At 41.0% G+C, this 24,040-nt stretch overlaps 1 protein-coding gene and 1 long non-coding RNA gene across 6 annotated transcripts in view; one reads left to right on the top strand and one right to left on the bottom strand.

Moving 5' to 3' along the window:
- EPHA7 (EPH receptor A7) overlaps nt 1–24,040 on the bottom strand; it is a 127,428-nt gene that overhangs the window by 95,529 nt on the left and 7,859 nt on the right. For 4 of the 5 annotated variants that reach the window (XM_072141938.1, XM_072141939.1, XM_072141940.1 and 1 more), the window contains exon 3: nt 23,188–23,857. In XM_072141938.1, the coding sequence (XP_071998039.1) occupies nt 23,188–23,857 (670 nt within the window). Of the gene's footprint in view, nt 1–19,750; nt 21,614–23,187; nt 23,858–24,040 lie in introns of those variants that run through there. The other variant, XM_072141942.1, reaches the window with a different exon arrangement.
- Nucleotides 1–24,040, top strand: part of LOC140121852 (uncharacterized) — a 54,250-nt gene that overhangs the window by 29,628 nt on the left and 582 nt on the right. The window lies entirely within an intron of this gene.

The following is a 24,040-nucleotide window of genomic DNA, read 5'->3' as shown; positions in this document are numbered from 1 at the left end:
CGTGTGCGCAGTGTGTGCTGTGTAGTGTGTGCCGTGTGCGCAGTGTGTGCTGTGTAGTGTGTGCCGTGTGCGCAGTGTGTGCTGTGTAGTGTGTGCCGTGTGCGCAGTGTGTGCTGTGTAGTGTGTGCCGTGTGCGCAGTGTGTGCTGTGTAGTGTGTGCCGTGTGCGCAGTGTGTGCTGTGTAGTGTGTGCCGTGTGCGCAGTGTGTGCTGTGTAGTGTGTGCCGTGTGCGCAGTGTGTGAGTGTAGTGTGTGCCGTGTGCGCAGTGTGTGAGTGTAGTGTGTGCCGTGTGCGCAGTGTGTGAGTGTAGTGTGTGCCGTGTGCGCAGTGTGTGAGTGTAGTGTGTGCCGTGTGCGCAGTGTGTGAGTGTAGTGTGTGCCGTGTGCGCAGTGTGTGAGTGTAGTGTGTGCCGTGTGCGCAGTGTGTGAGTGTAGTGTGTGCTGTGTGCGCAGTGTGTGAGTGTAGTGTGTGCTGTGTGCGCAGTGTGTGAGTGTAGTGTGTGCTGTGTGCGCAGTGTGTGAGTGTAGTGTGTGCTGTGTGCGCAGTGTGTGAGTGTAGTGTGTGCTGTGTGCGCAGTGTGTGAGTGTAGTGTGTGCTGTGTGCGCAGTGTGTGAGTGTAGTGTGTGCTGTGTGCGCAGTGTGTGAGTGTAGTGTGTGCTGTGTGCGCAGTGTGTGAGTGTAGTGTGTGCTGTGTGCGCAGTGTGTGAGTGTAGTGTGTGCTGTGTGCGCAGTGTGTGAGTGTAGTGTGTGCTGTGTGCGCAGTGTGTGCTGTGTGCGCAGTGTGTGAGTGTAGTGTGTGCGTGTAGTGTGTGCTGTGTGCGCAGTGTGTGAGTGTGCGCAGTGTGTGAGTGTAGTGTGTGCTGTGTGCGCAGTGTGTGCTGTGTAGTGTGTGCTGTGTGCGCAGTGTGTGAGTGTAGTGTGTGCTGTGTAGTGTGTGCTGTGTGCGCAGTGTGTGAGTGTAGTGTGTGCTGTGTGCGCAGTGTGTGAGTGTAGTGTGTGCTGTGTGCGTAGTGTGTGCTGTGTAGTGTGTGCTGTGTGCGCAGTGTGTGTGTGCTGTGTGCGCAGTGTGTGAGTGTAGTGTGCGCAGTGTGTGAGTGTAGTGTGCGCAGTGTGTGAGTGTAGTGTGCGCAGTGTGTGAGTGTAGTGTGCGCAGTGTGTGAGTGTAGTGTGTGCTGTGTGCGCAGTGTGTGTGTAGTGTGTGCGCAGTGTGTGAGTGTAGTGTGTGCTGTGTGCGCAGTGTGTGAGTGTAGTGTGTGCTGTGTGCGCAGTGTGTGAGTGTAGTGTGTGCTGTGTGCGCAGTGTGTGCCGTGTGCGTAGTGTGTGCTGTGTAGTGTGTGCTGTGTAGTGTGCGCTGTGTGCGCAGTGTGTGAGTGTAGTGTGCGCTGTGTGCGCAGTGTGTGAGTGTAGTGTGCGCTGTGTGCGCAGTGTGTGAGTGTAGTGTGCGCAGTGTGTGAGTGTAGTGTGTGCTGTGTGCGCAGTGTGTGAGTGTAGTGTGTGCTGTGTGCGCAGTGTGTGTGTGCTGTGTGCGCAGTGTGTGCTGTGTAGTGTGTGCTGTGTAGTGTGTGCTGTGTGCGCAGTGTGTGCTGTGTAGTGTGTGCTGTGTAGTGTGTGTAGTGTGTGCTGTGTGCGTAGTGTGTGCTGTGTAGTGTGTGCTGTGTAGTGTGTGCTGTGTGCGCAGTGTGTGCTGTGTAGTGTGTGCTGTGTAGTGTGTGTAGTGTGTGCGTAGTGTGTGCTGTGTAGTGTGTGTAGTGTGTGCTGTGTGCGTAGTGTGTGCTGTGTAGTGTGTGCTGTGTAGTGTGTGCTGTGTAGTGTGTGCTGTGTGCGCAGTGTGTGAGTGTAGTGTGCGCAGTGTGTGAGTGTAGTGTGTGCTGTGTGTGAGTGTAGTGTGTGCTGTGTGCGAGTGTAGTGTGTGCTGTGTGCGCAGTGTGCTACCGAAATTTTCATACTCCTCCTCGGGTAAAAATACTCCTCAAAAATGGTGAGAGGAGTATTTTTACCCTTTTGGAAAAATGTTAGTGCGACCTCTGCTTCCAGGTTCATTCCTTGTTTTATTGCTGGCAGGTGAAGCAGCCATTATCAAAAGGGATGTTATGAGGACCAGACATCTTTATTAATGGATTTTGATTTGTTCATGAATTAGCTTAGAGATTGTTCTGACTGAGGGTCATTGGTGCCTTCAAGTCCAGGTAATTGACGTTCTCTTATGTGCTTCTTTAACGACCCATGAAGTAATAGCACGTCACTGGTTGGTTATGGGCGCATGGAGAGGGCTCACGTGCATATTGCAGCAAAGACTTACCGGTAACACCAACGATCAGTGTTATCCCGTAAATCACCGCCGGCAAAGCTGCCGGCGGCTTCAAAAAGATGGCAGCGCATGGGCACCACGATCTTGGTGTAGATCGTCGCTCCCAGTGACATGATCGGGGAGCAGCGGTCCGTTAGCCATGACAGCTCGAGTCTTCCGAAGACCCCAGGCCATCTCATTTTAACCCATTGATTACAATGTCTGATTCGCATATTGTAATCAATGAGGAGGAAAATCCCCATATACTGCAACACTGTAGTATGGCAGTACATTGTAGGATCAATCAGACAACCTGGGGTTAAAGTACCCTAGGGGATCTGAAAAATAAGCTACTTACATAGAAAGGTTCATGGTAGACCGGGGGCATATTATGGCTAACGGTATGTTGTCACATTACCGATTTCACATATTGGAATGGTTATATGCTGCTCGGACACGGGATCAGAAAAATAGCAAAAATTTAAAAAAAAAGAAGTTTAAAAAAAATTTCATAAACAAGTTAGGTATCGCCATATCCGAAAATGCCCAATCTACCCAAACAATAACAGTTTTTCACTGTATTTAACCCCGTAATGGAAAATAGCGCCTGAATACAAAAATGGCCTTTTTTTGCCATTTTAAAGAATTAAATAAAAAGTGATCAGAACCTAAAATTTTTGTAAATGTATGAAAACATAAAACCTATACAAATTTTTTATCCCCATGATCACACAGACCCAAAGAATAAAGTAGATATGTCATTTGGGACGCACAGTGAAAGCCATAAAACAGCGCAAATGCATTTTTCTTTACCAATTTCTCTGCATTTGGAATTTTTTTCCTGCTTCCCAGTACACAACATACAATGTTAAATACCATCACTATGAAGTGCAATTTGTTACGCAAAAAACAAGCCCTCTCACAACTCTTTCTGTGTAAAAAAAAAAAAAAAAGTTTTAGATTTTTTTTATTTTATGGTGGGAAGTGAAACATGGAAATGAAAAAAAAAAAAGAGAGCCAGGTCGTTAAGGGGTAAAACAATTATTTGTTGAAATGCTTTACATATCAAAACTACAGGCGGTCCCCTACTTAAGGACACCCGACCCGACAGACAACCCATAGTTACAGACGGACCCCTCTGCCCCATGTGACCTCTGGTGAAGCTCTCTGGATGCTTTACTATAGTCCCAGACTGCAATGATCAGCTGTAAGATGTCTGTAATGAAGCTTTATTGATAATTCTTGGTCCAATTACACCAAAAATTTTGAAACTCCAATTGTCACTGGGGCAAAAGAAAAAAAATTGTCTAGAACTTCCATTATAAAATATACAGTTTCGACTTACATACAAATTCAACTTAAGAACAAACCTCCAGACCCTATCTTGTATGTAACCCGGGGACTGCCTGTATTTATACTTTGTTTATCTTCAAACCCCTACATGCGAGACTTTAACTTGATAGGGTATATACTAGTGTATAAGCCGAGTTTTTCAACACAAAAATTGTGCTGAAAAACGTCCCCTCGGTTTATACACGAGTCAAAACGAGTAAAAAAAATAAAAAATGGACTTATATACTCACCCTCCGGTGGCCCCGATGCACAGCGCTGCTCCCCCGATGTCATTGCGGCTCCTCTTCTTACTTCAGCGCCCGTCTTCTGTCTTCTTTAACATCGTGCTGGGCGCCGCCATGTTTTTCTCCCGGGCGCCGCCTAGTATGACGTCAGCCGGGGTATGTCTTACTAGGCGCCGCCCGGAGTGTGAGTATATAAGTTTTTTTTTTTACTCTGGGCTGACTGTATACTACTGGGGGCACTCTGTATACTACTGGGGGCACGCTGTATACTACTGGGGGGAGGCTGGGTGGCTGTATACTACTGGGGGCTGGCTGTATACTACTGGGGGCTGGCTGTATACTACTGGGGGCAGGCTGGGATGGCTGTATACTACTGGGGCAGGCTGGGGTGGCTATATACTACTGGGGGCACGCTGTGGTGGCTATATACTACTGGGGGCACGCTGTGGTGGCTGTATACTACTGGGGGCACGCTGTGGTGGCTGTATACTACTGGGGGCTGGCTGTATACTACTGGGGGCAGGCTGGGATGGCTGTATACTACTGGGGCAGGCTGTATACTACTGGAGGCAGGCTGGGGCAGGCTGTATACTACTGGGGGCAGGCTGTATACTACTGGGGGCAGGCTGGGCAGGTTGTATACTGCAGGGGGCAGGCTGGGCAGGTTGTATACTGCAGGGGGCAGGCTGTATATTATAGGGGGCTAGCTGGCTATATACTGGGGGGGTCTGTGACCAATGCATTTCCCACCCTCGGCTTATACTCGAGTCAATAGGTTTTCCCAGTTTTTGGTGGTAAAATTAGGGGTCTCTGCTTATACTCGAGTATATACGGTAATTACATATTTCTTCTTTATAAAATATGCCAATAAATGATTGCAAAGGTAAAAAACAACATTTTTGTCATTTTTCCGATAAATAATTTTTTACCAAAATATGTTATAAATATGTACAGCATCATTCCATCTCCCTTTCCCAGGTTCAGCTACAGATGCAGAGGGTGCATATACTCCGGCAAATTGAAAGTCTTTCCTAGAAACACATTTCTGGTGCCACATTAAACTGGAAAATATGATACAAGGATTGTTTATGGATGCTTCAGAGAACTGGAGGTATCCACTCTTAAAGTTATAATCCTAAATAGAAATCTATATATAAAAATCAAAATTTTTACTACAGCTTTAAGAGTGGATATCTGTGGTCCAGGTTCTCCTGTTTTATATGACACCTTGATTGTGTTTCTAGATGCCAGGTGGCGATTGGTCCAAATGATCCAAATAAAAATTATACTATTAATGTTTCTCTTAAAATACATGAATGACACAAACAATGATCTAAAGGTGTAATAGCTGTAAAGAGCTTATTACTTGTGAAATGCTCATAATCAGACTAGCCGGTCAGCCACTTATTTTACCAAATGGGAATGTTCATAGAGAAGTCAGGAAAGCTCGCTGTCAAATAAGGCTTAACTTTCTTTTACTTGTTGTCAGTATTTTATCCATCCATAGCTTATGAAACATACATATGGACTCACATCAACACTGCTGGGCAAACTGCCTGAGGCTAGAGCTTCACCATGTAGTGAAGGTGCAGTAAAAACGTGTCTGCTTCTACAGAGCATTAAACTTTATAAGGAAAAAAGGAAAATGTCAGAAACTGTGATGGGTGGGGATCCCATCTTCAAGGCCCAAGTGGTTTCTAAAAGCACTGTTGCTAGGCTCTTCTTGCAACAATAGCATTCACCTTGGAACTTCAAAAGGGGTCATCCCAGAACAAATATTATTTTACACTGTTAATTCACCAAAAAATATGACAAATTTAGATTTTGAAAATAAAAGTTTCTCTTTCAATTTCATGGCTTTTTGTGGAGTCTCTCTCAGAGCAGCTGCCTTTACTTGTCATTTGGGGGACTGTTTCTTATTAAATAGATGTCCTGGCTTGGCCATTATCCCACCTGTAAGCTTGATGGAGTGCTGCCTTGCAAGGTAGCCAAGAGGCAATGTTTTCCTTAACTCATCCTGGAAAAAAGTATTTGCATATATCCCAAAATACTTCAGGGAAGCATCAATGACTTTAAATCTGCCTTTAATGGCAAAGTCTCCCTGACTATGACCAGGAGCAGATTCTTTCAGCGTCATAGAATGACATAAATCTGTTGAAGACCTATGATAACATTGACACCCTCAGAAAATGAATGAATGTGTCACATGGATTTAGGGCTATGAAATAATCTGCTCCTCAAACCTGCTAAGTTCACAGCCATGGATGGATCTCATTCAGGGGGCAATGAAGCAATCAAACTTCCAAAGTGCTACAACATTTATTTCAGTTTGCGTTCAGCGTTTCCCATTTCCACTTGTCTCATCTACCATAGCCTTACTGTGTCCACTTGTGTATAAAAATGTTTTCTATTCAGATGCTGCCTTATACCATGCATGATGAAGACACCTGAGATGCCATCAACCTTTCTAGTTATCCAATAAATGTATAAACAGCTACATAAGCTTTCTTGTGTCCCATCAGATTTGTAACTTTACAAAGAAATCTGCAAATAAGCTTTTCAAGTGAAGGCTTATACCACTGATGGCGAACCTTTTAGAGGCCGAGTGCCCAAACTACAACAAAGATCCGCTTATTTATCGCAAAGTGCCAAACAAGAAATGTAATTTGTGATTTATACTCCCTTCTCTGTCACAGTTTTCATTGATACCAGTCCCTGAGGACACCAATAAAGCAGAAAATAGTCCCAGGTACAGCTGTCACTTTAAAATAGCTCTGTGCACAGCAAGTCCTGGGCTGTCTGGGACTGCAGGAAGATACTTGAAGTCATCTCTGGTGATGGCCTGAGTGCCCACAGAAAGGTCTCAGTGCCACCTCTGGCACCAGTGCCATAGGTTAGCCATCACTGGCTTATACACACTGATCAACTGCTGTAACATAAGATGAGATGGAATCTGACCAGGTTCTGCTCCTGCAGGTCTTTCCTCTAATATACTATATCATAACCGGAAAAAAAAAAAATCAAGCTTCATTGACAGGGATTATGCTTTCTCATGTATAGTCAAACCAGTGACGGAAAAAAAAAAAAAAAACTCAGAATTTACAAAATTCAAATTTGAAGGACAGCGTAGCATGCTAATAGACATAGACAATGCAAATAAGGTCCTGTAGATGTACTGTTTGTAGCTCATAAAACTATTACACTAAACTCCACAACTCCTGAATCTATGCGCTTACTACATTTATAACTAGTGGAGTCTGAATTTTCTTTTCTACACAAAAGTGACATATCCTATTTCTTATTGCTTAACTCTGTGTTGTTTCATAATAGACACAAAAGTTTCATGCAAACTATATGGTTATTAACAATTAACAACAGATTTACAGTCAAACCAACCTCTGAGCCATGCAAAGGCTGTTACATGTGAAGCCACCCTAAAAATAATGCATCAATAATCATAAATTTCTGAATATATTTCCAAAATTGCTGCCTTGTATAACTCACAGCAATTCATCAGTGTATGTTCCTTACAATAATATCGGATTAGAACACAATAGCTTCAATTGCTTTATGTGTTATATTACGTGTGATCTTAACATGTAAACTGATATTAGATAGTGAGACCCTTTTGTTATAAAATAGAAGGTGGCACAGCGAAACTAACACATTTACCATCTGCATTTAAGATATTAACTTTACCCCTGATCTTTCCATCCAGGCTCTTTCTTACAAATATCCAGACTTTTTGTGCTGGAAGAAATCTCTAGCGGTGAAGTCAATGGGATTTCCTATTACAGCATAATAGTATTGTGACATTTCAAGTAAACCTGCAATGCAGTTTGGAAAAATCTAAGATCAATAGTACAAACTGGGTAAGGGAGTATGGCTTCTTACACATTAGTCTAGCTTCTAGAAAGAAGGAAAAACAGTAATGGAGGACATCGGAGGGCAGGGGGACCATTAGCAGCTGCTTTTTTTTTTTTGTTCATCGATTTTTTTTGTAAAGATTTTTCAGAGATCAAAAGCAGTGTGCATGCACCTTTTATTCTTAATGTAATTTAACTGGATACTAAATGACTGTAAATATAGAATAAAACTCACTGAAATAACAAAAACCAACAGAAACAGTACAAGAGGTAGAATTCATTAATAATTCCTTTATTTATATAGCGCTCACAGACTACGCAGCGCTACACAGAACTTGCCAAATCGGTCCCTGTCCCCAATGGGGCTCACAATCTAAACCCACGCAAACACGGAGAAAACATACAAACTCTTTGAAGATGTTGACCCTGGTACTTGAACCCAGCGCTGCAAGGCTGTAATGCTAACCACTAAGCCACCATGCTGCCCTAAGTCATGTATATCAAAATTCTATCCATAATAGGAAAAGAGAGGCATTTATAAATATATGATATATCCATACAATTTATACAGTGTCTGATTTACATACACATTGATATATTATAATACAAGTGTATGCATATTTCTCAGTTATTGATAAAGTACAAGACAAAGTAATATTCTTGTACGAGTTTCCCAACACTAATCCCGGTGAATAAAATGACAGTCATCCAGTTCATGGTATGAAATGATGGAATCGCAGTTACTGTCCCTTTATTGCAGCATATCCAAATTTCAGATCTAATGTACTGATGTTCCTATCATGTCCCTCGAACTGTGAAATACTCTACGACACATAATATCCAGATGCATGATATGTTCTATTTTCACACATTTTAAAGGGCTTTAAAACAACTGCCCATATCAGTGGTTAAAGGGAACCTACCACCACAAATCTACCTATAAAAGGTAGATTGGGTGGTAGGTGGATCAATGGGACGTGAGGATAGCCCTTTTAAGGGCTAATCCTCACGTCCCCACACTTTTTTGATAACTTTTATTAGACATATATTCAAATTTACTTATGCGGCTACTGGGGCGTAGAGTAGCCGCATCTGAGGTTACACGAGGCGGCTACTCCACGCCCCGGTAGCCTCTTTTCCCCTCCTACTCACCCATCTTCGGCGCGCTGCTCCGCATAGCTAGATAGATAGGTAGATTTGTGGTGGTAGGTTCCCTTTAATTTGGTTTATTTTGCCTCAAATACCAAATATGGTAAATAATCAATTGTATATTTGAACTGAAATGATGGATGTGGGGCATTCATTTTTTTTATTATTATTTCTATTGGTCAAATGCAGATACAGGATTATCTTTAAAAAGACTGATCATAATTTAAATGTTTGTTTGACAAACACCCAAGCAAAGCAGGAAACAGAGGAATTATTACTATCTTTCACTGCACACCGTGTCCAGCCTCTAGCATAGGAGCCCCTCTCCCCCCTCCCCTGACCAAAACCTTTCCATTGTACTCATTTTCTGCCTGCTACTGCAGGGAAATGAGCGGCTCCGTCCAATTCCTGACCTAGGTTGCACACTGCTCCTATATATATGTCTGCAGACCTCTCAGCCTTAACATTAGGCTCCAACATGAATATTTTCATGCAGCTAAAATAGCTGGTTTAAGAAAGTGACTTTTGTTCTCAAATCTAGTCAGATTGCACAAACTTTGCCAAGACGTTGTATTACTATGATTAATGTGCAGATGGCATCATTTACATATCATCATATCCAATGAACATTTAATGTTTCTTTAAATGAAGATATTATACTTTGCATTTCTCCACCAAATGTAAAACGGCGCTGATTATAAAGCTGAAACTTTTTGCGATTGCAAATGTTCCATGAAACCCTGCACCTGCGCATATATAAGTATTCATGACTCTTCCTGTCTGTTTTTTCAGTATAATGTTTCTCCTAAGAGTAATCCAATTAACCCCCAAGTGAATATATAAGGCCTGTGTATAATGACATGCAAATTTATAATTCATTCTTGGGGTCAAAGGGGTAAATTTCAGCTCTAGTTATTAAGGGATTCATAGGACGTCTATGGCTGAGTAACAATTCTCCTTTGGATATGGGACCCGGGCAAACACACAAGAGGCGGTATTGTGTTCTGAAGTGTCATATGCCATTATTACTTAAGTGACACAACTGTTTTTATTGGCTCTGTATAAGGTTGTGGAATATTAACTTAATTTACACTTGGTTCAGAATGGCCTGGTGTCAATAGAGATGTCCCTGTTCGGTTGATGTGAGCTACAATGTGACAGAGAGCTGCCACTGAGGAAGATGGATGATTGCACAGCCTGACCCCTATCACCCCTACCGTGCCACAGTTCAGTCTCTTCCGTATCTCTACAACAAAAGACCTTCTCTGATCTCCCAGTGGTCTTCAGTTTTATTGGTGCTAACAGGTCCGGACATTTCCATCGATCGCTTTCTATCCTTCTTAAGCACAAGAGCTTGCCCTCTTTGGCGAGCTAAACCCTGGCACAGATGTCTTTTTTTAATTGCTTCTCTGCTGTCTGTTGGGAAGTATGCAATCGGACAAGCGAACACCACATCAACACAGAAAATGCCTATCCACTTATCTCAGGTTCCCCATGGCATTTAAGAGAAAGTGATATGTGTTTAGCCTCAAGATGTTAACCATTTCTTCTCTTTTCCCACTTCTATATTGTCACATCCAAGGACACAATTTGTACTTATTTTCAATCAAACTTCAGGCAAATCGTTTTTCATTTTCTGCATAATTACATGTGATTTGCTATCATGCTTAATCACTTGATAACCTGCTGGGTAATAATCTCTTTCTCTGCAATACAAAAACATGGAAGTAAAACTTCTCTAATGCATATTCATTAGACAACTAGCACTTCATCTATTTCATAAATGTATGAGTGCCTTATATTCAGGGAAGCCACAGAGAAGCATTCTCTACCTGCTGGCCCAAAAGGCTAGATGACCCTCTGTCTGGGCCACAGGAGGACAATGAACCACCTAATGATGAGAAGTCCGACTCTTTATAGTGAGCTGGCTCATTTGGCTACTACAATTGTTTTCAGGCACTTGCCAGCCATCCCTGCTCCACTTTTAACCTAAAATTTTCAGGCTAATAGGGGCGGAGCCAAGTGAGCCATCTCCCATCACTGGCACCACTATGTTTTATGCTCTGCTCAATGCAACAACTGTGACTGTATACGTCACTGTTTCCAAATGCATGTGGAGTCGCTGCAGGCTGAATATGATCATTTCCAGTAATTGTATTAATATACAGGAATAGGGAATTCTGGCTTCTATACAGTCTTGTGATGTATAGAATATATAAATATCAAATGTTGGAACAACATAAATCCAGCTTCAATGGAGTCTGATAGCTGACAACTAGTCTTGAACAGGCGCAAAGTTTTCATCAGAAGTTGGGCTCCAGCACAACCCTTAGCCTGTGACCGATGCTGGCACAATCACAGACATATAAAATGACATCATGTGGATCGCTGATTCTCCCAAAGAATGGCAGCATGCATGCACTGTATCGATTTAAATACTGGCGGCGGCATTTAAACAGTTGACAGCTGTGGTCCTGTGCCAGCACCAATTGCAAGTGTTACTGGGGGGGGGGGGGGGGGGGAGTTGTTCAGGTACGGGTTTGATACCTGCGCCGTACCCAAACAGAATTTCAACTTCAGGTTGGCCTAGAAAAGTAAACACTACAGAAATGAAAGTCCAACATGAGAAACATATGATCTGGTGCCGGATGGATTTATTTCTCTTCATTTTTTGCTTCTGGTCTACCAAACAAAGTAATAAAGTATTGAATTTTAGTTGCTGCAGAACCTCCGCGGCTATCTTTAGGAGATAGTAGTCTTAACCCTTTACTGACTGGAAAGGGGATAAACAGCGATAGTTGCACAAATGTACAATCCTATTAAAATCACTTTTAACCAGCAAGGGAGCTCAATTGTTTTTGTGACTTATAGAAGTGAAGGGAGAAAGTTGCTCACAAATGTGTCTACATGTTCCTTCATTACTTCATCTGGTGTGATTGGAGGTCTGGAGATAAGTTGTAACCCCAAAAGTGGAGCCTTCACTAATTTGCAAGCGCTGGCAACTTAGAAATTTAGACTGGTGCTTAATCAAGTTCAGCAGTTCTATGTTAGGTGTGGTAAATCCGGTAGGTACATGGAGCAAGTTTGTTGGAGCTGTCACCAGGCATCACATATATAAAAATGGCATTATTCAGGGTTGAGACTTGTCCGAACACAGAATGTGACTTCTATTATAGTCTTAGTGTAAAACAATATGCTCAATCTTAACCTTCAGGAGAATGAATGTCTAATAGACAGCAATACAATTTATGTGTGGTTATGTTTACACCACATACACCCAATATGAGAAGCACATTCAATTGTAGTATCGGCGCCTCAAATAATATTACCAGTCAGCTATTTACAAGAGATCACAGTAAAGCTCTCCATATTGCTCTAAACTTATCAGTTCGTGGCTGATATGTAATATTGTCTGAGATAATAAATTGAGTTTAATACATGTAGGCACCTAAAAGCCACATGATCTGTGTAGCAAAATGAAACACATCTCCCACCAATGGTGAGAAGACTGGAGGCAAGTTCCATTTGTTTTATTGTTATTGTATTTTTTGAACAATAATTAAGACATAAGATAATAACATTGTTCTGCAAAACCAAGCCATATTTCGGCATATAAAATCTTACACTGCTGCTTGGGAAATCACAAAAACAATGAGAAAATTACTATTCAAGGTTTAGCACAGTTTGTAATATCAATTGTGACAATTCACAATGCAATATCTTCTCCATACCCACAACCTAAATTAAATTGAAGAAGCTCTGTGACCTTGGCTTACCATTTCCATATAGAAACAAAAACCAAGGGCAAAACAGAGGAGGATTACTTCCCCAGAACACTACAATTCTCACCCATCACAATGAACTGCAAGTAATAATGGGAAGGGGGAAAGGGAAAATGAGCTTATTTAGAGGGAAAAGTGGACATGTAGTTTGAAGGCAAGGTGCTACTTCTCTTTTCCATCTAAAAACCTGAAAGAGTAAACTCAAGCTGCTTGTTCTCTGGATCCATTGTTGTATGTGTATACTATGTAACAGTTAATGTGACAGTGATTGACAATGAGACATTGATGGATAGTGCTTGTATATGGTGACCATTGACTGAATGCTGTATGAAGTGACAGGAGGTGAAAGCATGCAATTCAAACAAGCACAGTGTAAATAGTGAGGTAAAGGCTCAGTGCTGCACATGGGCTGAAACCTTGCTCCTCAGGGTGTTAGGACTCTGCATAGAAAAGGGTGCCCCTGGTGCACTGGAAGCACATAGAAGCATATAAAATGAAATGCTGAATAGGAAGCAGGTAAAGTATATCTGAAAATCTTTACCAGTATCGACAAAATGTTGTGAGGGAAAAAGTGTTGATCATAAAAATTTGCAGACGGTGTTAGCAGTCCTGGACAGCTGAGGAATCATATTTTTGTGTGTTGGGAAAATTAATTTATATTCCAGGATTGTAGCTAGACTTGGAACACTGCAGTGTGAGATTTCTTCTATGAACTGCAGCACAGTCCCTCTATTCTACGTGACTGTATATGAAACATTCCCATTTAGGACTGAACTGTAACAAATAGAGCACTGAAAGTCAGGCAGTCGGTAATGAGGCTCTTAGGTTGTACTGAGACATTGCAGCTTTGTTAATATAACCTTACCTGGAATACACCTTTCCATTATTCGGTGCCGAGCCACTGCTTCCTCTACTCTACCTTCCATCTTTTTACCCTTAAAATGACACTCCACTGGGGGAACGTTCATTGGACTACTGTCACACTCATAAGTCAATGTAGGTCATAAAGGAAGAGCTATCCTGACAAGTGCTGCATTGGGAGTCTCCACACGCAGCAGCCATTATTATAGGTTTGCCTAGAGCAAGTGTTAAGTGGTCACAAACCAGGACCTATATTTATGCTATGCAATAAGACTAAAGATCTTTTCTTAGTATATGTGCTGTGCTTTATTGTGCGCTGAAAAATCTCATCCACAAAACGTCTCTGAGAAGTGAATGCCTGGCATGATTCTTTTTAGGGGCTGCTGGGCGACTGTGGTGTTATGTGTCTAAATGGCTTGTGCAGAGTCTCTCAGCACGTCTATCAATCAATGTCACGGCTCTCTGGGATTCCTGTCGTCACTAAGCATCAGACTGATTAGGAATAATAAGAGGCCTCGTCCGTTTCATATTTATATACGCTTACAATGGGGGGGGGGGGGGAGATCAGCAGGGGATTAAAAAAATGTGTATTATTCATATGATTTGCACACTTTACTAGAAAACAAACAAAGAAAATAAAAACACCTCCGCTCCAGCTTTACACATTGGCTAAGGGAGCATTGCTCTATTGTCTGGTTTAACCCTTACTTAACATGGAATTAGAAATCATGATAGATTCTAATCTGTCATCCCCTACAATAAAGGAGCCCGGACCCCTCTGAAGGTCTATAGATGAATCTCTGTACAGTGTGGGATAGCAGGTACAGCAAAGATGACTAGCATAGTACTTTTCTGATGTTATTGTATAAATAGAAGCTTTATTAGGAACCTGAGCAAAACTATTTAAAAGGCCCATTGTTCAGTGTGCAAATTCACTAGTGTGCACTGGGGTTCAGGAAAGTGAGATAGTATGAGCTTTAGGAGATGTATTAGGTATCCCACAGGCTGGAGCTCTGCAGTCACTCACTTTCACCATGCAGTTCTGCCTGCTCAGGGACAACTAAAGCAGATTTCCAATATGAAGTCCCTACAAACAGAGCCATAGCTCAGCTTCATTGACCCTATGAGGATAGCTGAGGGATGTGCTTAACTTAAGAGAAACTTGAATGTTCAGGACTTTTGTGGAGTTTCATGGTTTGGGAAAATAACAGTTGTTGCACAGAGATTTTCCACATTGTTGCGGAATGGCCATAATTATCATCAATTTAGATATTAAGCATCTTCATTTGATCCTATTATCATACACAGATTTTCACATTGCATTTATCGATGTGGATTTTGTCCGCAATGCAAAGCTTGAGCTTCATCCCCCTGCCACAGCAAATACACAGCAAAAGTCACAACAGAAACCACTTGAATGAAGAATTATCAGCCAATTCATACAGTGTGCTATTGATGAACTGTAAGGTTATCTAAGCAAGTTAAAAGGAAATCTACCATCAAAATCCATCATCCAGGAACCGTGACTGCAGTAACTTTCTTATATTTTTTATCAATGGCCTCCTTAACTTTTAACATTATGCTAATGAGTCTGAAGGTCTATGGGGGGCGTTATAAGAGACCCATCACTCTGCAATTTTCTCCCTCTCCCACACAGTTTTTGGGCTTCTTCGACCCGCACGTCACCTTGGGTGTTAGGGCAGAGAGAGGGGTGAGCAGGGGCGTTAACATCCGACCCGCCACATTTACCTTAACAAAACACAAGGCCACACCCAGACAACCCATCTCCCGCCATGAGAATCTCATACTGCACACTATCAGCAGTGACCACACAATCTTTTCTATATACAGGCGGTCCCCTACTTAAGGACACCCGACTTACAGACGACCCATAGTTAAAGAAGGACCCCTCTGCCCACTGTGACCTCTGTTGTAGCTCTCTGGAAGCTTTCCTTTACTCACAGACTGCAATGATCAGCTGTAATGAAGCTTTATTGCTAATCCTTGGTCCCATTACAGCAAAAAATTTTAAAACTCCAATTGTCACTGGGGTAAAAAAAAAAAAAAAAAAAAAAATGTCTGTATCTCCAATTATAAAATATACAGTTTCGACTTACATACAAATTTGACTTAAGAACAAACCTATGGACCCTATCTTGTATGTAACCGGGGGACTGCCTGTAGTGCTTAGTGACTACTTTATAGGAAGCCAAGACAAAGATCAGCAGGAGGACTTGGTAAAAACGATGCAAATTAAATTAAAACTAATTCAATTTAAAAATAAATAATATATATATAATAAATAATATATATATAATAAATAAATGATGAAAAGGCAGCACAAAAAAATTCAGGTAAAAAAAAACGGTGGTTTTAATCCATAAAAGACGACGTTTCGACTCGAAACGTCGTCTTTTATATATCAAAACCACCAGTTTTTTTTCACCTGAATTTTTTTGTGCTGCCTTTTCATCATTTATTATTCGGAGGATCCTTTTCTTTGCCCGGACCCATTACGGCTTTGCACATAATCATTATATATTTTTTGCCTGGGATAATTGCTGTGCTGCTTGGACTTTTCTTTCTCTCATAATATATAATATATATATTTTTTTTTTTTCCCTACAACCTTTTCCAAAGTGACTATTTTTGCAGAAATATTATCCAGAAATGTAAATAATTGCTTCCAGTGCCCTTTCCGGCTTTGCCTTATCACTGTGACTGTGTGTTGTGAGTTTGTAAACTTTGGTACAAAGATAACACTGGAGCATTAGCAGAAAATACATTGGGTCAAGTCAAGATTTTTCATTAACTGAAAAGTAAAGCAGCAGTGATGGTGAAATAAGGTAAAGATAAAAGCTTTATATAGAGAACAGTGAATAATGTATGAAAAGCATCAGAAAACACCCAGTACAAAAACCGACCTTCAAATACAAGAAAATAAACACAAACAAGGCTTTCAGCCTTTCCCTGCCATGGACCTAAGCAAAATGTCCACACTTATCGCTACTAGAATATAAGTGCTTGGGCTACATCTTTATACAATACAAAAGACCAGAATCTCTTTCAGAAGACAGCAGCAAGACAACTTTTTGTCTCTATTCATACAGCTGAGCCAATTTTGGTTGTGAAAAATGGACATTTTCATCTGTTTTCACCTCTGAGCTCTATGATGGTGGAACTCATACCCACGATCAGTGCTAGCACGGATCTCGGGTATTAACATGCTAGTGGCATTTAAAAAGACGGTGGCATCTTTGTTAAGATCGGTTACCAAGACAGCCTTGGGTCTTAGTTCAACCCGAGTCTGCATGGCTTCTGGAGATTCATTACAATTGTAATGAATACTATGAAACACCTCACACAGCTCCGTAGACCGAAGTATGAAAAAGTTATTAGTGTCAGAACATGGCAAAACATTTTTTTTTTCCGTACACATAGATTTAATTTTCAAAAAATTTATTAAAACACAAACCAAACTATAAAGTAGATTTATCATTTGGAGCGCACAGTGAAAGTCTTAAAAACTTTGTCCACAAGAAAGTGACGCAAATGCATTTTTCACCAATTTCACCACATTTGGAATTTTTTTCCAGCTTTCCAGTACACTGCATTGAATATTAAATAACGTCACTGAGAAGTAAAATTTGTTACACAGATAATAAGCCCTCACACAGGTCTGTACAAAAGAAAAACATTTTTTAAAAAATTATGGATTTTTGAAGGTGGAGGATCAAAAATGAAGAAAAAAAAAATGATGCGTCCTCAAGGGGTTAATATTCCTAAAAAAAAGCTAAAGCTAAAATAAATAAAATATTTCCTCTGCACTCTGTATTTATGGCTTTCACTTTTGGTCCAGATGACACACCCAGTTTATTCTTTGGGTCAGCATGATCATGCGTATGACATTTATTTAGTTTTTGTTTAACCCCTTCGCGCTCCGCGGCGGATATATCCGCCACGGAGCGCAGTGACTTAGCGCTCAGTGGCGGATATATCCGCCACGGCTCCTATGCCGGCTCGGCTCTGGATCAGAGCCGAACCGGCATCGGGAAACACGGGGTGCCGGCTGTAACTAATAGCCGGCACCCCAGTGTAACACCCGCGATCGGAGTTGTCTCCGATCGCGGGTGCTTAACCCGTTAGATGCCGCGGTCAGCGCGACCGCGGCATCTAACAAGTATCTGGGGGGTCTTTCCCCCACGATCGGCCCCCCCGAACCGTTTTCGGGGGGCGCCGATCGTTGCTATAGTAACTCTGGGGTCCGATCTGGACCCCAGAGTTACTAGCAAGAATTGCCAGTAAGATGGCGTCTGTGACGTCATCTTACTGGCACAGTGCCAGCCTATGCAAGTGCATAGGCTGACACTGATAATACTCTGCAATACATGAGTATTGCAGAATATTATCATGAACAAGCAATCAGAAGATTGCTTCTTCATGTCCCATGGTATAAAAGTGAAAAAGTTAAAAAAAAAGTTATTCAATAAAAAAATAAAGTCATAAATCACTAAAAATGCCCCAAACCCCCAAAACATATAAAGAGACATATAACTCAAAAAAAAAGTCTAAATCATAACACAAACCCCACATATATAGTATCACCGCGTCCGTAACAACCCGTAGAATAAAAGTAAATCATTATTGAACCCCCACGATAAACGCCGTAAAAAAAAACTGTTATAAACCCTCCAAAAATTATGATTTTTACCTTTTCAATCCCACAAAAAATTATATAAAATGCGACCAAAAAACCATATGTACTCAGACATGATACTGGTGCAAAGTACAACATGTCCCGCAAAAAACAAGCCATCAACCAGCTCCGTAGCCAAAAACGTAACAAAGTTATGCCACTTGGAAGATGGCAATACAAAAATTATAGATTTTTCCCCACATTAGGGTTTTGTTTGACAAATTTAGTAAAACGTAAGAAAATATATTCATGTCTGGTATCCCCGTAATCGTATCAACCCATAGAATAAAGATAACATGACTATTAGTCTATACGGTGAACACCAAAAAAAAAAAAAGTCAAAAATCCAGTACAGAATTGATGCTTTTCTACTCCTGCCCTCAAAAAAAGTTCCTAAATTTTCAACAATAGGTGATACCAACCCCAAAATGGTAACAATGGAAAAAGCATCTCATCCCGCAAAAAAAATGCCGTCACATGGCCCCAATAACGAAAAAGCGAAAATTTTATAGCCTTCAAAAGGGGCCAATGAGGAAACTAAATTCCTGGCAGCTGCAGCGCCCTCCTTCCCTTCTGCGCCTCGCTGTGCCCCCATAAAACAAGTAACGGCCACATGTGGGGGGTCTTTGTACTCAGGAGAAATTGCAGAACAAATTGTATGGTGGGTTTTCTCTTTTTATATTTTGGAAATGTGTAAATTTTGGTGCTAAATGAACGTATAAGGGAACAATATGACCATTCTAAATTTCACCTCCATTTTGATTCAATTACTATGAAGATCTCAAGGGGTTAACAATCTTCGTAAAAGCTGTTTCTGATAGCTTGAGGGGTGCAGATTTGAAAATGGGTTGGTTATATAGGGGGTTTTGATGCTAAATATGTAAAATTTCATTCAAAACTGTATTTATCCCCAAAATAGTCAATTCTGAAAATCCGGAAAAGCGATATTCTATTTGCAAGCCGCGTGACGTCAAAATAAATTATCCAGATATTTCAGAAATTATGAAAATGTAAAGTAGACAAATGGGAAATGTTATTCAGCAACTTATTTAGCTGGTAAATCTATCTGCCTGAAAACGTGATGATTTAGAATTTCGAAAATGGCAAATTTTTCAAAAAATTCATCACATTTTCTTTTTTTTGTAAATAAACGCAAAACTTATCTGCCAAAATTTACCACTAAAATGAAGTACAACATGTGGGGAAAAAACAATCTCAGAATCGTTTTGATAAGTAACAGTGTTCAAAAGTTATAACCATATAAAGCGAAGCAAGTCAGAATCCAAAAAATCGGGCTGAGCCTTAAGCTGTAAAATGGCTGCGTCCTTAAGGGGTTAAAATAGTTTAAAAACATTTACATTTTTTTTTTTTTTTTAAGTCACCATGTTGGGACATACCAACTTTTTTATACTTCATTGTATAGCCCCGTGTTGCAGACCCAGCTGTCGTTTTCATCGATACTATTTTGGTAACAGTAAGGGCTATTTACTCATTTTTATACAAATTTTTTGCGTTGTGAAATGATGAAAAAGTGATGATTCAGACATTGGAACATTTTTTTCTGTGATCTTTTTATATTTTGAACGATTTCGGAAGATAGTTTTTTGCACTAAAGGAGCAAAAATTGTGGCAGTTGCATATATTCCGTGACAAAAATTATCTTTTGTCTCTTGGTTCTGGTAGGTACGTACAAGCAGACACATGAATAGGGGTCATGCACAGCTTTTATTACCAAGGTTATTTTACAAACAAAAATTTGGAGCCCTCTAAGCTTCCCCCATCACATATTCTATGCTGTTCTGGTATATTATTTTATTATGGCAGAGGAGCATCAGGCTACTATAACAGCATATATTCAGCACAGAAATCTAGCACTGGAGGCTGTGCCTGATTTCTGCCATTCTGACACGCTGCCTCTTTAAGAGAAGATTGCAGTCCAAGTCTTGAAAGCGGTTTACAATAAAATATATCATTTGTGGGAAAAGGGTATAGACAGGGTTCATAGAGAATAAATCCAGTTCATTTTGTGACTTCTCCGAGTCAGTTGGTGGATTTAGAAATAATGACACAAGCCTTCAGTTCCAGAACAATTTGCCCTATTGTGTGCACCTATCAAGTTCTGCCTTCACAGGAGCTCTCTGTTTTGAGGATAAAAGAATGAAACTAAAGCCCCGCTTCCCTTTCTCTTCTATACTGAATGATTAAATCGCGGTACAATTTAGTTAAAGCTCATCATTACATCGCTGATGCTTTGACGACTTGATTGAAAGAAGTATTTCCAAGAGTCGTAATGCTCATCTGTGTGTTTAATAACCGGCAATGAGAGGGAGCCAAGCACTCGTATATCCAGCCCCTGTTAGAGAGTCACACATTCTGCTCATATTTAATGTATGCAAAGATTAGGATGTGCTAATAGAAGGCTTTGTAAACCGGCCCATAAAATATCCCAACACCTTTACAACTCATCTACTGGCCCTAAAGTCAACCGCACTGCAGACCTGTCTACTGACAACTGAAAATGTCTTATTTGGATGTTGTAATTGCATAAAAAGTTCTCATCTAAAATATTAACTGCATTTCCAATGAGATTCAGTGCCTATTAGACACAGAGACGCACTTGGGTTTGCAAATGGCTACATTTCCACATTTGTTTTTGCAAGCTCCACTAACAAGGAAACACTAGAAAGAGGGAATTGACTGAAGCAGCCCGATCATGCATTATTAACGCTTACGGCAAATTAATTCCTGCACTTGAGTTCTTTGTGGCGATGTATAAATTGTATGTATAGCTGCTAGCCTTGATAAAGATGTCGAGAGGATGCCTGCTCTCCCAGGTGAGGAGTTACTGAAACAGGCAACACGACCACATTCATTAAACTAATCTCTGGAAATGTAGTGATGCCAGTGCACAAAGCGCATGAGGTCTGCAGGCAGTAACCAGTGTCTACAGACTGCAGGGATTCAGGATGAGCTCGGCTATACCGTGCTGCTAAGCTATCAATCATCGAGTGAAGACTTCAGCAGAGTGATCTTCAGCTCACCCGTCCTGCCAGGTATAGGGCAGCACAATGTGAGGGCCATCAGCCCGCTAATGATTTAATAAGGACTTCTTCCTTACAGTCATATTAGGAGAGCAATCTCCTACATAAGCTGCCTTTTCTCTGAATAAATTTGCCTCCATATGAATGCTGGCATTTGGCATCAGGAACACTGATACAGCTTTGACATAAAGCGAGGTGGCAGCAAGTGTGTACTGATCTGGGGATCGATGATCAAGTGCATTGGCAAGTCAAGTCTTCCATCATAGCTGTGGGGAATTCATGGTCAGGCTGCCAGGCTCAGTCCAGGCAGAAGCTGATCTATGTTCCTTGTGCTGAGCATTTTCTCCGCAGTTGCTTGGGATAGAAGCCAAGGAAGGGAATTATTGTAGCAAACAAACACAGTAAAACACTTGAGAATAAATGACAGCACAAGCATACAGTCAACATTTTACTGCTCAAAATGAGGTGCCGTGTTCAAGGAAGTCGTCGAGTGCATTTGTTTTGCATGTCTCTTCCCCTATAGCTGGTGAGAAGCAGTGTCTGATCTATATGGGAGGCAGCGTAGATTCGCTGACCTCATACTCTATACAGAGATTCGGAAATGGGAAGACTTGTCTTTAATGCTGTTATGAGCTTAGACATAGCGCTGTGTGAAGTGCCGGAGATGCCCAGGCAACCTATAACCTCTATTTCTAAGTAGATTATCCTTCCAACTTCCAAACTTGCTTTCAATTTCTCTGCTACAAGTGTTAAAGTGGATTGTGCTCAGCCTCTGAAGTGTCTGATCAACTACCCCAGAATCCACCAGTGCTCAGCAATTACACATGAAACCTTATTAAAGAAAGTCATTGGAGTTTCCTGAGGATTATAAAATTGCAGTTACCGTCTACAGACGTGGCACAAGTAATGAAGAAGTGTCCTGCTGGAACCCATTGATGACTTTCACTGAATTTTAGGCTTAATTTGCTGTATTTAAGTCCTGGCAGAGGATAAATCTAAGGATGTTTCCATCACTTGTACAATCACATGGTATTGCAAGGAATATATCACACAGAAAGAATTTACATCACTATGGAAATGTAGTCGGGTAAATGTTCCTTTGTTTATGCCATTATTGACAGACAGAAGGAATATTCTATAAAGCACAGCGTTCCTGTGAAGACGCCTTGATGTTCCTTGTTCCTATCAGCACATAAATATCAGCTTTTTTATGTCGCCGAAGTGAAATGTTAGGGGCAACAGTATTTCCTGGGGAAATAACATCACACGTGCTGGCCTGATACATATTTTCAGTCACTGCTAGACAAGCCGGCATTGCTATGCATTTGGAGATGCTGTGCTCTGCAGGGTAAACTATCTGCTACATGTCGCTAATATCAGAGCTGAATATTCACTCCAATTTCTATGCTGTTACAGTATATACATGTATAGCCTTTCATCAGCATGTAAATTGTCTAAATATCACTATCCATGCAAAAACACACATCCAGGGAAAATAATGTTAAGGATTCCAAGTCATGATTCTATGATGAAGTCTGCATGTGTGCAGATTACGTCACACATTTTGCTGTGGGGTTATTGCAGATCTAAATCTGCCACACTAAAAAGGGAGAAATTTGCTAAATGCTGCAGAGTTAAACCCTAAAAGGTTTTCTTTCCCACAGAATATGGATAAGATGTGTTAAAAACTCATCTATTTTACTGCAAATGTTTTCCACTTCATGTCTTCTGCTTGCAAATCCAGATGGAATACTTGCAGCATTTATGCCATGGGTAGATATTATAGATGACAACACCCTGGCTAGTGTGATAGAGGTAGCTATGACCAGTTTTTATTAACTTTAATTATAAGGAAAACCCTTATCTACATACAATTGCAGAATAAAATTAAAGAAAAAAAAACAACTAGAAAAAGAAATGACACTTACGTTCACAAGTATCGCCTTTTTGTTGATATCCTGCTTTGCAGACACATTTTCCAATAGGCACCAGCCATTCACCTTCCGCGCTGCAGTGCATCTTGGGAGAATTCTCTGCTTCTTCCTCTGCGTTGCTAACACATGTCCCTCTTACTTCGACCAAGGAGGAGAATTCAGAGCCAGTGACAGTATCAGGGAAAACTGCTAAATTCTCAATAATCGTCCAACATTTTTTATAGTACACCTTCACAGACACCAGGGCAATGCAGGCTCCTACGTCCTGAAATGCCAGGTAGAAACCTTTCCTGGAGAGAGGTCCAATTTCCCGAACCTCTGTATTCAGTTTCATCTTCCGTTCTCCAAGATCTCCTTGGGTAAAACTTTCATCAGCGGCTATAGTGTCTATTTTCACGTATTGATTTTCTCTCATATTTCTGCCAGTGTCATAATCTGTTTCATAGTAATACAAGTTAAAAGTTTCCTTGCAAGTTCCCAGTACACCAGGAAGACTGTTACAATCCCTTAAAGTGAACTTTAGCTCAACAAAAATCCTTTGTGCATTGGCTTTTGAAATCCAGTTAGTTCGTAGCCAGTTGTTCTGGTTGGGTTCCAGGACCTGACATACCTGATAAGTTCTAATTGGTGTGTAATTTTCATCCAATCCACTGATTTCTTCCCACTGTAAATAGATAGAAATTATATCAGTCAGGTAACAAAGGCAGCACTGTTTACCTGGAAGACATTCCCAATCCTTTTGCCCACATGTTCCAGCTATACCATTGTGTTGCTACCTACAGTCAGTAAAGCATGGGCAAACACATACCAATATAGAGCCGAACAAGACTTTCCATCTCAAAAAAAC

This window comes from Engystomops pustulosus, chromosome 3 (assembly GCF_040894005.1).
Source record: "Engystomops pustulosus chromosome 3, aEngPut4.maternal, whole genome shotgun sequence".
NCBI lineage: Eukaryota > Metazoa > Chordata > Amphibia > Anura > Leptodactylidae > Engystomops > Engystomops pustulosus.
Note: the sequence above shows the minus strand (reverse complement) of the source record. Positions and strands in the feature narration are given on the sequence as shown.